Source organism: Piliocolobus tephrosceles, chromosome 1 (genome assembly GCF_002776525.5).
Source record: "Piliocolobus tephrosceles isolate RC106 chromosome 1, ASM277652v3, whole genome shotgun sequence".
NCBI classification, from domain to species: Eukaryota; Metazoa; Chordata; class Mammalia; order Primates; family Cercopithecidae; genus Piliocolobus; species Piliocolobus tephrosceles.
The window spans coordinates 171711690-171726485 of NC_045434.1; the positions used below are offsets into that span (position 1 = coordinate 171711690).

Genomic DNA, 14796 nt, shown 5'->3' on the forward strand with positions numbered 1-14796 from the left:
AGATGGAGTCTCACTCTGTTGCCCAGGCTGGAGTGCAGTGGTGCAATCTCAGCTCACTGCAACCTCTACCTCTCGAGTGCAGGCTATTCTCATGCCTCAGCCTCCCGAGTAACTGGGATTATCACCATGACTGGTGAAATTTTTGTATTTTTAGTAGACGGGGTTTCCCCATGTTGGCCAGGCTGGTAACTCCTGACCTCAAGTGATCCACCTGCCACAGCCTTCCAAAGTGCTGGGATTGCAGACATGAGCCACTGCACCTGGCCAGCAGTAAAAGACTTTTAAGTGGGGAGTGATATCTCCCCACAAATACACATTTCAATGAAGAGTACTCTGCTGTGCACAGGCTAGATTTAAGGGAAACAAGAGAGAAGACAGAGAAATCAGGTATGAGTCTGTTGTACTAGTATAAGCAAGAGATAATGTAATCCTCAATGTAATACAGCACATTAACAGAATGAAGGAAAAAAACATGTCATCATCTGCATTTGACAACATTCAGCACCCTTTCATGGTAAAACTAAGAATAGAGGAAAACTACTTCAACGTAATAAAACACATATGTGAAAAACTCACAGCAGACATCATAGTCAAGATTGAAAGACTGAAAAACTTTTCCTCTAAAATCAGGAACAAGATAAGAATGACCCCTTTCTCTTTTTTTTGAGACAGAGTCTCGCTCTGTTGCCCAGGCTGGAGTGCAGTGGCGCAATCTCAGCTCACTGCAACCTCCGCTTCTGGGTTCGAATGATTCTCCTGCCTCAGCCTCCCAAGTAGCTGGGACTACAGGAGTACACCATCACACCCAGCTAATTTTTGTAATTTCAGTACAGACGGGGTTTCACCATATTGGTCAGGCTGGTCTCGAACTCCTGACCTCAGGTGATCCACCCGCCTCGGCCTCCCAAAGTGCTGGGATTACAGGCATGAGCCACCGCACCCTGCCAAGAATGACCCCTTTCACCACTTCTATTTGACATAGTATTGGAAGTTCTGGCCAGGGAAATTAGGCGAGGAAAATAAAAAGAAATTAAAGGAAGAATTAAAATAATCTCTGTTCACAGATGATATGATTTTATATGTAGACAACTCCAAAGATTACATTTTTTAAAAAACTATTGGAACTAAAAAATGAATTCAGCAAAATACCAGGATACAAAGTCAACACACAAAAATCACTTGCCTTGCTATAAACCAACAGTCAACAAATTGAACAGAAAATTGGAAAAACAATTCCAATGACAACAGCATCAAACAGAATAATACTTAGGAATTAACGAATAAAAGAAGTGGAAGACTTGTACTATGAAAGCTACCAAACATTGCTGAAAAATTAAAGAAGATATAAATAAATGGAAACACATTTCATGTATATGGGTTGGAAGGCTTAATATTGTTCAAATGTCCATAGTGCCCAAAGCAGTCTACAGATATCCCTATCAAAATTCCAATGACGGTTTTTTGCAGAAATAGAAAAACTTATCCCAAAATTCATATGGAATTTCAAGGGACCTTGAGTAGCCAAAAACAATCCTGAAAAAGAACAAAGCTGGAGGACTCGCTCTTCCTGATTTCAGTGTTGTAAAAAGATATAGTAATCTAAAACAGTGCAGTGCTAGTATAAAGACTAACATATAGACCAATGGAATGTAATAGAGAGCCTCAGCATACCAGCATGTTATGATAAAATGGTTTTTGACAAGGGCACTAATCCCATTCAGTGGAGAAAGGGTAGTTTTTTCAACAAATGGTACTGGGAAAACTAGATATCCACATGCAAAAGAATGAAGTTGAACCCTTACCTAATATCATATGCAAAAATAAACTCAAAATATATGAAAGACTTAAGTGTAAGATCTAAAGCAATACAACTGGTAAAAGAAAACATAGGGCAAAAGTTTTGTGACATTGGATTTGGCAATAATGTCTTGGGTATCACACTAATGGCACAGGTAACAAAAGAAAAAATAGAGGAATTGGATTTTGTGAAAATTAAAAAGTTTTGTGCATCAAAACATACTAGCAATGGAGTTAAAAAGGCAACCCATAGAATAGGAGAAAGTATTTGCAAATCATACATCTGATATGGGATCAAAGTCTATAAAATATAGAGAATCCTAAAACTAAGTAATATAACAACCCAGTTAAAAAATGGGCAAAGACCCAGAGCTGCAAGACTGCTACTGCTGTAGTTGTTCTGGCCTGGGAACCCAGCCCAGCAGCCTTGACAGTCTCTGGGTGTGTGACCTACCACTCCTCTTCCTCCCCTCTACCTGGAGTCACCTGAGCTGCTCCTGCTTGGGTCTAGAATCCCTCCTCAGCAGAGTTCATATTTTTCAGGTGTCCCAGAGCCACCCCAGCTGCTGCCTCCATGGGTTCTTTGGCCCGGTGACACAGCACAGCTACTGCATGTGTGCCTGAAAACAGCTCTGTGACCACTCATCACAGGCTTCGCACCCACCACTACATGTACCTGAGGCTTACCCCAGCAGCTAGGCTACTGCATGCTGCCAGCCCTGGCTGCCACAGTTTTATGTGTATAAGTAGCTGATCCTGCCCTTGGCTCCTGCCCCTGCCACTGTGCTTGCAATCACAGATGGCCCTGCAGCTGCCCACATATACACAGATAGTCTAATTCCTGTCACCAAACCCTAGCTGGCCCCTGCAATTTAGCATAAGCAAGCTTCCAGCCCTGACCATCCCACGTATGCTCTTACAGTCTTCCCCACCTCCTGTTTCTGTCTCCAGCACTGACCCCAGTGCATGAGCCTACATCTGGATCTGCTGCCAGAGGCATGTCTGCAGCCAGCCTCTACACCAGAGGATGTGCATTTTACTGTCTCTGGCCTTCATTATTGCTAGCCATGGCCCTTTGTTGCTGGACACAGAGGCACAGCAGAGGACTCCAGTAGCCCTTGCAGCCTCTGCAGACCTCCCACAACTTTTGCCATCAAGGATCACACAGGTGCCAATGTCACAGACTCTTAACTGTCTGAGCTGACAAGACTCAGTGTCCCCCCTAGACCTCAAGTCACCGCACACACCACACTTGGTATCTTGTGCCCTTAGACCCAGTGCCATGCCCAGAGTGCCTCTCTCCTTCCCTACCCTCTCTCCACACCCACAGGTGAAGGTCTGTCCTTACTGATGGCAGCCCATTAAGTCTGGAAGAGCATTCATCAAATGCACACATACCTTTGCAAGAATACAAGGATCATAAGGAATTTGGGAAAGATGATACCACCAAAGGAACACAATAAACTCTAGTAACTGACCCCAAAGAATTAGAGATACATGAATTGCCTGAAAAATAGTTTAAAATAAGTTCACATTCAGCCTGGGCAAGTAGTGAGACCCTGTCTATACAAAATATATAAAAATTAGCTGGATGTAGTGGCACGTACTGAAACTTCCGCCTCCCACGTTCAAGCGATTCTCCTGCGTCAGCCCCCCAAGTAACGGATTACAGGCGTCTGCCACCGCACCAGGCTAATTTTTGTGTTTTTAGTAGAGATAGGGCACCACGTTGGCCAGGCTGGTCTCGAACTCCTGACCTTAAGTGATGTGCCTGCCTCGGCTCTGAAAATGCTGGAATTACAGGCATGAGCCACCACTCCTGGCTATACTAGTTTTTAACATAGTGCCTTGACATAATAGGTAGTTGGTGAATGTTGCTGAAAGGAACATCTATTTCAATTATAAGCTTGCTTTAATGCCAGTTATGAGTTCTAAATTTTTGCCTTAAACAGTTTAGTTATCATCTCCTCCAGGAAGTTTTTCCTGATTCCTGCCGCCTATGATTTAGGTCCTCTCTTCTTAATTTACATGTCATACCACTAATCACTCTGTTTATAATATATGATGCTCCTTGAGAGAGGATATACTGTATCTTTCACACAGGGCCAAACCATGTAGCACTTAACAGTGATTTGTAAATGTTTGTTAAATGTTAAAGGTAATAAATGAATGCAATAAACAGCCCAAAATATAATCACTAATTTTTTAGCTGTTTTTAAAATTATGAATAAGTACCTTTTCTGGATTTAAAGAATTTTAGGGAAGCCGTGACAGATACCAAGAGATTATCTATTCTCATCAGCAAACATTAATGAAAAAAAGTTTGTTTATCTTATTTTTAGAAAAAGCTCTTTATAACCTGTTAGATGGGTGATAAGAAAATATGAAGAGACTGGGAGTTCCTTATACATAATTAAATAGTTCATTCTTGCAGATATTTCAATAATTCATATTTGAAATATACTTTTTTCAACAAAATTGGCTTTTTAGATACCTCCCTTTGAAGATGTTGTAGTTACAGGATTTTGTTTTCTGGGATTTTAAGAGGTTTGGGTATTCTATACTTTGTGAAGGGAAAATGAATAATGGAGACACATGGAGAATATTAAAATCACTATCTTAGTATGAAGTAAGGTCCTGTTGTTATAGAAGGAGCTAATTTAGTGAGTGGGATTTGGAGAAAGAGGATAGATGTGGGACAGTAAAGTAAAAGGGGTAAGTATAGAAAGATGTATATGTAGAATAGTCCCTTTTTTCTCCCCTGTGTCTCCCACCCCTTGTTCTTAACCTGATGCCTCAAAGGAAGGGGTGAGTACTAGGCAAGATTAAGAAAAGACTGAGATGATAGCTTACTGGATAGAGGATATAAGAAGATTTGTCATACTGGTCCTTTGTTTCTTTTCAGTTGCCTGTGAACCTGACTAGGCACTGTAAAAGAACATGTGGTATATCTTGTCAATCTTGAGCCTTTACCTGTTTAAGCCTCAAATTTAAAGGGAACTTCATGCTCCAGATATTTGACTGCCTATTTGAGAGGGAACTCAAGCACTGTTGTCCTAGTAAATGTGTTGTTTTGTGGAGGAGGCTCCTTCACTGCTCTAAAATGAGACGGCATTGTGGATTTTTAAGATGTTGACCAGCTTAAACCAGGAGGAGATCTTAGATCTATGAACAAACTATTAAGGGAGGAGAACCAGTGTTTCTGTGAGAAATAGAGTAAAGATAGCAGGTAAATGCTTAAGGGAAGGACCATTTATTTATTCATCCAACAAATGTATCTTCATTATCTTGTCTATTCAAAGCATTAGAAAGATTGTCTTAAAGTTGAGAGGGAAAATATTATAATTATGATTCTCTGCATTAATACTTGGGTATGCTGAGGAGGAAATGCTGACATTTGACACTAAGTCAAATGAGAAATATCTTGACTTCCTCATTCGGAACTCTTAGAATCACTAGATTAGCAGTTTTTAAAAGTGTTTCATAGGGTCTGAGATCCTTTGGCAATACCCCAGATGTCAACAGATACAAGGAAGAAAAGGCCAACTCCAAGAGCATTAAGCTCTCCACTGACCTCTCCCTGTATCAACAAGAGTAGTCCTACTTTTATGTATTGTAATAGCCTGTTTGGGCCTAGGGGAAGGAGGTAACCCTGTGAAAATAAGTTAGAAAACTGCCGATAACAGACTTTTAAGATCCTTCTAGCTTTAAAATCTGTGATTCAACAACTGTCTGACCTCTGACATTCCCTCTAGCTAAATTTTTATGAGTCCTTTTTTTTTTTTTTTTTTTTGAGGCAGGGTCTCATTCTGTCACTCAGGCTAGAGTGCAGTGATGCAAACAAGGCTCACTGCAGCCTTGACCTCACGGACTCAAGTGATCCTCCTGCCTCAGCCTCCCAAGTAACTAGGACCACAGGTGCACACCATCATGCCCGACTTTTCTCCTTTTTTTTTTTTGTAGAGATGAGGTCTGGCAATGTTGCCCAGGCTGATTATGAGTCTTAGATTTTGTTTCTCTTAATGCTCTTCTGGCAAAATATTTATGTTATGTTAGGTTATTCTGCATAGACTGAAGTATCAATTACTTTCCCCATTTTATAACTTAAGTACATAGTGCCACATTTTAAAAGATAGAAATTTTATTTACTAAGTAGTATTTATAGACTTCATTTATTGAACATAGGACAGACAAGCATGTAGCCAGATATCTTGCTTGGACCCTCTTCTTACCCAAGGTATGAATATTCAGCAGTACTTACAGCCCAGTCCAAAAGTTTTACATCTCAGTATTTCAGAATCACATTCTAACCTAGAGAATAACAGCCTAGTTCTTTGAAGCACATGTTTTTAATACGTTTTCAATTGATGTTGCTAAAAACAAAATAAACAGAGCATATTCATCAGTGCTCAGCAGGTAGTAAATTCTCAATAATTTTTACTGAATTAAAACATTATTATTACAACTCATAGGTAAAACATTGTTATTACATCTCATCTTCAGTTTACAAAGAGCTTTCATATATAGTGTATTTCATGTTATCCGTAACAATGTGAGGATAGTGTACCATATTTCACGAAGAGAAACCTGAGAACCACTGCAGTAAGGAAGTGGAAAGTTTGAAAATGCTACCATTGCTTCTACCTACCAAATATAAATTTGTGTGAACTTTTTGAGAGACTCAATAGCTTACTTTGTCTCTGACTTCTCCAGTTGTGCCCATTTTCTCATTTGTTTTGCACTTAATTGTGTACTATATGCTGGGGAAGAAACAGACAAAAATCCCTGTCTTTATTTAGTTATAAACATTCTTCATTTTCCCTCAGTCTCCAGCCTTCGGTCTACAGGTATCAGAGAAAGTTTAGAAAGTATGTAAGCCTTACAAGGAAAAAAATAGTAAGCTTTACTCTAGCAAATAAGTTTATTTGATAAAAATTTTATAATGCTTATGTCTTCTTGTTACTATATAACTTATTCTTAGAATTTGATATGCCAAAATCAATATGAAACTAATCAGGACTTTCCTTAAATAGCAAAGCACCGATGTTCATATGGTTAGTGATAGCGATGGAGATGACTTTGAAGATGCTACAGAATTTGGGGTGGATGATGGAGAAGTATTTGGCATGGCGTCATCTGCCTTGAGAAAATCTCCAATGAGTGAGTATTAATAGTTCTTTGGGTCCAGCAATAGAATTCTTTCTTCTAGTCCACAAACTTATGAAGAACATTAAACTTAAACATCTCTTACTGACCTCCAGTAAGATAAGATAAAAGAGAGTAAGGGGAGATAAAATAATAGAGAGTAAGCATTCTTCATTAAAACCAGAGCCTTTTGAATTTTGATTTTATTAAACTCAAAAATTCTCAGTGCATTAGGAAAATTCATTAAAAACGCAAGGTAGTGTAACTTTTGTTTTACCTGTATAATTAATTATGACTGTATCTCTTTAAACCTAGAGGCTGATTAACAAACAGGTGTACTTTCTGTGACTGATACTTGTTTCCCCACATCTTATTAGAGATACCAGTTTTAAGAGTAGTAATGTTACTCTTCTATTCAACAGTACCCATCTTTGGAAGGAAAAAAGTAAACTAAATGCGCCATCTGTTTCGCTTCCACTTACAAGATGCATACTCTAGAATAACAAGACATGCTACATGCAGAATGACCACTAAAATAATAATGACCTATTTACTTTGTGAAATTAGAGAACTCCTGTGGGCAGAAATAGATGTGATGTTTACATAAAATTGGTTATTTTCCCAATTAATGAAGTCTTTAATATCAGACCCATTTAATATGATTTAGTCACAAGACGTCTATTTCAAGAAAACATTGAAATCCTAAATGACAACTGGGCACATATTTTAAATGCTTAGCAGGATTGTGTCAGTTGGTTTTTCAAAATTTATGAGCTTGGAATATTTTAAGGTTCTTTTTGATTCTGGTTTGATGAGATCTAATATATGTTGAGTTAAACTGTCCCCTCAGATATATCACAGAAGCTAAAATTTAATTTTATTTCCTCTTTATTGATTAAATATATTTCTTATATGTGGGATTAGATGTTATGTGGTTTGTTTTTTGTGTCTATTTGTTTTGTTTTTTTTGTTTTTGTTTTTTCTTTTGTTTGTTTTTTAGTGCCAGAAAACGCAGAAAATGAAGGAGATGCCTTATTACAATTTACAGCAGAGTTTTCTTCAAGGTAGGGTTAGGATATTAACTATATAAAATTGATGCTGTTTTATGCTACTGTGGTTTTTCTTGGGCAATTTTAATTATAGATTGTTTAAAATTTCTCCTTAAAGTATTCAAAGGATATACTTGTTAATTTATGTAGTCCTAATGGTGAAACACATAAATAACTAGTAAACCATTTATACCACTTCAGAGATGGATTCAACTTATTTCTGTATCTTTATGGACGTTCAATAAATGGATCCTAATTTAATATTTTATTATATTCCCAAAGGACTAGGATATAGGATACTGATTTTTAGTATATCTTAGGACAGTCAAATGGAAAGTCCTTTAACATAATACTAAATTTAAAAATACTTTAAACATTTTAAATCCAAGTGAATTTTTTATTTTGATTTTTTTCTTTTGGAATTGTTTTACATTTCTTCCTTAAGTGTCAAATATAAAATGTTTTATATGCATTTGAGAGTCTGCTGAGGTGTTCAGATAGAAAGAGAATTAATGTTTAATCCTCAATTTGGTGTAAATGATATTGTTTTAGTGATATTTTCTGTTGAAATATAATATGGAAACTTTTAAAAGAAACAGTTTTTTCCCTCTATTGAAATTCTGGAATAAATGAACTGAAGTGGGAAAATAAAGTTAATGTAACTGGGAAAATCAGATGAAAGTGAGTAACCAAGAATTTCTTCTTATAAATGGCATGGTTTTATAGCACTTACTAAATTCATTTGCTAAGTGTACTTAAAATTCTAGCATTTAGTATGTCAGTATAGGCCAAGAAGAATTCTAAAAATGAATGAAGCCCATGTTCAAGCTTTTAAAGAAATGTTTTTATGTTTAGTATGCACTGGACATTAGCCCCAGCATTTACTTAAAAGTCATTGATTAGACTTGTGAAATTTGAAGTGAATTTGAAATGTATTTTAATTAATAGAGTCAATTTTTCCTATAGATATGGTGATTGCCATCCTGTATTTTTTATTGGCTCATTAGAAGCTGCTTTTCAAGAGGCCTTCTATGTGAAAGCCCGAGATGTAAGTAGATGTAACCTTTTCTGATTAAAAAGTGCATCCCACAGGTTTACCACTAGGGCTGAGGCAATGCTTAAATGTTTTCTGTTCTTGTTTTTGGTTTTTTCCAAAAACATGGAACTCTTCACAGATTTGTATGTCATCATTGTGCATGGGCCATGCTAATCTTCTCTGTATAAGTCCCATTTTAGTATATGTGCTGCTGGAGCAAGCACCATTTTCTGTTTTCATTTTGAGACTGGAGACTTCATTTGTGTCTGGTTCATCTACTAACCTAGTCTTCACCAAGATGCCCATTTCACAACGGACATTAATGTGATAGGGGTACTGCTGGCTCTTGCAAAAGGTCTTGTGAAGCACTGAAATAAGGTTTTTTTTAAATGGGAAAAAAGGTAGACATGCTTAAAAGGGACCAGGTTATGTGTTTCTATTATTTTCAGTTATGCAAATGACTAGTTCTTGATAGATTTGTTCTTTAGTCTTTTCCCAAAATGATTATTCTATGTAGTGATATATATCTAACAACAGCAATATTTTTCCCCAAAAGTCACTTTGGGCCCCCGCCCCCCCACCAAAAAAAAAAGGCTTCAAACATAGAAATGAACTTTGTGATCTTGAAGTCTGTAACAAGAAGCCCATAACAAGAATTTAGAAGATAAATTTTGAGCAAGAAGATTCTAATCACTATTTGTATGTCGTTACAACAGTCAAGACATCAGTAATCTGGCTCCTGACTATCTATGTCGCTTCAGCTCTTCCTATTCCCTGCCTCACAATTAATAAATCTGGCAATAGTGTGCCATTTGTATTTCCCCATAATCTTACTCTTTCTTCATGCTTCCCCACTGCTAGAAATGCCTTTCATCCTGCTCTTTTTTTTTTTTTTTTTTTTTTTTTGAGACGGAGTCTTGCTCTGTCACCCAGGCTGGAGTGCAGTGGCCGGATCTCAGCTCACTGCAAGCTCCGCCTCCCGGGTTTACGCCATTCTCTTGCCTCAGCCTCCCGAGTAGCTGGGACTACAGGCGCCCGCCACCTCGCCCGGCTAGTTTTTTATATTTTTTAGTAGAGACGGGGTTTCACCGTATTAGCCAGGATGGTCTCGATCTCCTGACCTCGTGATCCGCCCGTCTCGGCCTCCCAAAGTGCTGGGATTACAGGCTTCAGCCACCGCGGACGACTCCTCTTCCATTGAAACTTACCTTTTCCAGCTCCTCCCCTTCTCTCACATTGGCAGCACCTACCCCTTTAGCACTTTCCAGTGAAAAACCCTCAGCTTATCTCTTATTGTTACACTTAACACAGTGTTTATAATTATCCGGTCTACATACGTCTTCCCAGGAGTTTTGATTTTCTTTTGACAGGAACTATCCTTTATGTCCCTGTACTTAGTAAAAATTCAGTAAATGTTTAATAAATGAAAGAATAAAGAAAGGGAAGAAGGAAGGAATAGCGTGTACATGGAGTAGAGGGAAAAGCTGTTGGAATTAAAGAGGGCAAGAAGTTTGAGAACAGAGTGCAAGGATGCCTCTGAGATTTCTATTTTCTAGATTATGTTAAATTCTGATACAAAGAAAAATTCATTTAAAAATAAATTTTAAAAATCAGATTCCAAGATGATTAATCAAATTAGAGCTGTAATTGACAGTCTAATGAATTTAGAGTAAGAAGCTATTCTTTACCTTAAGAATAGCAGAATAGTCCTTTTAAAAGCTGTTTTAAGCAATTATGTTTCAACTGTTAAATCTATATAAAAATGGCTATTTTTAAGGAAATGCATGTTTATGGTAATATGTTTATGGTGTTCATAAATACAGGTTTATGGAAAATACTGAGCTGGTTGTGATGGCTCATGCCTGTAATCCAGCAATTTTGGAAGCCACTGCGAGTGGATCTCTTGAGCTCAGGAGTTCAATCAAGATCAGCCTGGGCAACCTGGTGAAACCTCATCTTTACAAAAAAATCATACAAAAATTAGCCAGGCATGGTGGCACATGCCTCTAGTCCCAGCTACTTGGGGGACTGAGGCAGGATTGCTTGAGCCCAGGAGGTGGAGGTAGCAGTGAGGCAAGATCATGCCACTGCACTCCAGCCTGGGTAATAGGTGATATTCTTTCTCTGAAGGAAAAAAGAAAATACGGAAAAGCAAAGAGAAAGTATTCTAACACAGATTAACTGTTAACTTTATTATGCTCTTTGCATATTTATTATTGTATGTTTAGATGTATATATATGGATTTTTAGTATAAAATTTAGTCATGTTATAATCCTGTAATAACAGCTTTTTTTACCTTTTAATATTATATGATCACTTTTTAAATTATAACTTTTTTGTAGTATTTTAATTTTTTATTATAAAAAAATTTAAATACTGAAAAAGTAGAATAGTACAATAAATAGCCAAATCCCCTATACCTACGTTTAATAATTAGGAAAATTTTGCTATATTTGTATCTTCCATATACATCTCAAAGTCTTAATGGAGCTTTAAGGCATAAGGACTTAAAAGGATTAACTGCTACAGATTGACAAAAGAGCAGCATTTGAAATTTATTTATATTTTTATACTTATTTGGATTTGGGATTTTGATGAATAAATTTTTATGATAAATTTTTGTTTCAGTTCCTCTCTGATTAAAAATGACAAATGTTGACTGGAACAGAAAATAAATTAAAAATTTATTGAAAATTCACAAAAACAAGTATAAAATAAATATAAATAATTAAAACTTCAAATAATTTTTTAATAGTTTATAGCAGTTAAGCATTTGAAATTGTTGAAACTTGAACTGCACAGAAACATTTAGGGTATCCTGTATATTTATTAATTTTTGCTTAGCCATTTCAGACTAAATTATAGATGTCATACTTTACCCCTAAAAACTTCAGCATGCGTTTTCCAAAAATAGTGATATTCTCCTACATAATCACAATACCATTTTCACATATAACAAAATTAACAATAATTCCCTAATATTATCTAATATCCAGTACATATACAAACTTCACCAGTCATCCCCAGAATTTCTTTTTAGCTGCTTTTTGGAACCACAATCCACTCAAGGATCACAGGTTATATTTGAGTATTAGTTATCTTAAATACCTTTTAAGCAAGCACCATCTCTCCCCATTTTTTTCCCTGGTATTTGCTTTGTGAAGAAATCAGACCAGATGACTTGTAGATTGTTCCAGATTCTGGATTTGTGTGATTGTTTCCTTGTGATATTATTTTTCTGATTTCCTGAAAAATGGATATTAGGTCTAAAAGCTTTGTTAGATTCAGGTGAAATGCTTTGTAAAAGAATGCTTTGTAAAATAATGCTGAATATTTTATTTTAACAGGATTTTTAGTGGTTATGGAGTCTTTCATTGTATGGCCGTGTTGTTATAGTTAAACAATCATTTATTAGACATAAATATGTTTGAAAGAATATCTAATTATAGTTTTAAAATAGTGTATTTTTCAACTTATTCTTTGATAATAGTGCATTTGGGATATATCTTTCTCTGCTTTCCAGCAGTTGAAGTAACCAGAAAATGTCACAGCCTTTTGTAACTTAAACTGTAGCTCCCAAAATAGGTATAGATATTTTTAAAAACCCATTTCCAAAGCTTCTGTAAGATATACTGTGTATACCTCACACATTTTAGATTTAATGCAGATAACTTACACTTAAAAATACAGTATGTCATAGACAACGTAACACTTAAAAATACAGTATATCATAGACAACAAACTTAGTAAAAGTGTCTTGTACAGTAAATTGGCATTTGGATTTGTTCAGACTGATAATCCCCTGAGGAATATAAGCTCTTGTTTATTAACTCCTGGATATTTCTAATGAAACAATTAATTGTTTGCTTTTCTTAGTGTCTAGGTGTTTTAGCAGATGAAAAATTATTGGTTCATGTAATTAAATATTTTGCTTCATATTAGATTCATAACCAAAATCCACTGACCTCCCTGGACTGATAAAAATGTCTTTATCTTTATTCCTTTGTCCAGGGCTTTTTTCTTTCCTCATTTCTCTTTTCCAAGTTACAGATCAACAGTTTATGTACAGTTTATTACATGTCTATAAACTTAAGTAAAGCTTAACTCCATGACAGATAAATTATTCAAAATTAAATCTAAACAGGTTCATTTATTAAGGTCATTAAACAGATGGTATGCATCTTCTTTTAATTGTGTAAGTATGGTAATTGTAATGTTACTTCAGAATTCTGTGATGCTCTGTGGTTTACAAAACATGTTCCTATACATATCTCATTTGAACCCCACAACCAAACAGTGAAATAGGGATATATATTCCTCATATTCCCATTTTAGAGATGAGAAAGCCCAGAAAAGCTACATGACTTACTTACAACACACTAATAGTAAGTAGTAGGAACCAAGTAAGAGCTCACATGTTCCAAGACAGGTAAATATGGTTTACGCTCTCCCACCACACTTGAGTTTTCATTGCTAACTGCTGTACTGCAGGATTTAATGATCAAACTTCATCTCTTCTTTTCATATGTCACACTTGAGAGTTAAAACAGATCTTGCTCAAGATTATTTTTTAAAGCTTTTGAATGAATCATTTTTCAGAAAACGGTTTGCTAATGTTCAAACATTTTAAGACAAATGTGACGGATACTGTGGCACTCTTACTAAATTTTCTTCATCTTAAATATCACATGTTTAATTTAAACTGTGGGAGGCACATTAATTTTACCAGGGCAACAGATGAGCCTCAAGCACCAGCATTCTTCACTTGAAGTGAGAAATTGAGTTCCAAGAGTAAATAAAAACAAGATTGAAGGTTTAAATCCTCTGCTGGGCTTTTTGAACTTATATACTCATTAAATGTTTATTGGAGTGGTGGGATTACAAAGGATTTGGGGAGCTTCATCAACTGGTATATAGTTAATCACTAAGTAAAACACTACATTTGATAAAGTGTTTCTCACGATGCCACATTCAATCCATCTTAATGAAAACTGCTTCAAACTGATTTCATTTGAGAGCACTTGGTGGTGAGAGTGCTTATAGATCTTTCTGCCTTTTTTCTTGAGGAATTTATAGTACTGTACCAAGCAGAGCTTCCAACTTTGGTAAAGCAGTTATTCTAAGTTTTCATGTTTCTTTTAAGTATATCGTGACAAAGTATTGACTTCTGATAATGTACCGATCAGTTTTATGACTTCCATCCTTGCCCTTAACTATGAAGGACGCTCACCCATTTGAGGGCTATAAATGTTTATCACATGCTCTCTAAGGATCTGGGAAATAGAGGTTTCTTACTTTTGCTCAGTCTAATGAGGAAAATAAAACAATATAAACAGATCCATATAGTATAATATACTATAGAAGCAAAGAGAAGAGGTACCTTCAACTACCTTAGAAGTTCAGGGGAAAGATCTCTCCTTTCCTCTCCTCCCCTCTCCTCTCCTCCCCTCTCTCCTCTCTTCTCCTCTCCTCTCCTCTCCCCTCCCGTCCCCTCCTGTCCTCTCCCCTCCCCTCCCTTCCCCTCCCATCCCCTCCCCTCCCGTCCCCCCTCTCCTTCCCCCTCTCCTCCGCCCCAACCCCCTCCCCTCCCCTCTCTTTTTTAGATGTAGTCTCACTCTGTCACCCAGTTTGGAGTGCAGTGGCGCCATCTCAGCTCACTGCAAACTCCGCCTCCTGAGTTCAAGCGATTCTCCTGCCTCAGCCTCCTGAGTACCTGGGACTACAGGTGCGTGCCACCATGCCCTGCTAATTTTTGTGTTTTTAGTAGA

The 14796-nt window shown here is 36.7% G+C and overlaps 1 protein-coding gene and 1 non-coding gene across 5 annotated transcripts in view; one reads left to right on the forward strand and one right to left on the reverse strand.

The window, feature by feature from the left end:
• Positions 1-14796, forward strand: part of FAF1 (Fas associated factor 1) — a 558082-nt gene that overhangs the window by 409400 nt on the left and 133886 nt on the right. For all 4 annotated transcript variants that reach the window (XM_023189044.2, XM_023189048.2, XM_023189038.1 and 1 more), the window contains 3 exons: positions 6831-6957; positions 7943-8006; positions 8958-9039. In XM_023189044.2, the coding sequence (XP_023044812.1) occupies positions 6831-6957; positions 7943-8006; positions 8958-9039 (273 nt within the window). The remainder of the gene's footprint in view (positions 1-6830; positions 6958-7942; positions 8007-8957; positions 9040-14796) is intronic.
• LOC111524043 lies at positions 9145-9251 on the reverse strand. The gene has a single exon (XR_002725673.1). It is a non-coding gene; the product is annotated as a U6 spliceosomal RNA (small nuclear RNA).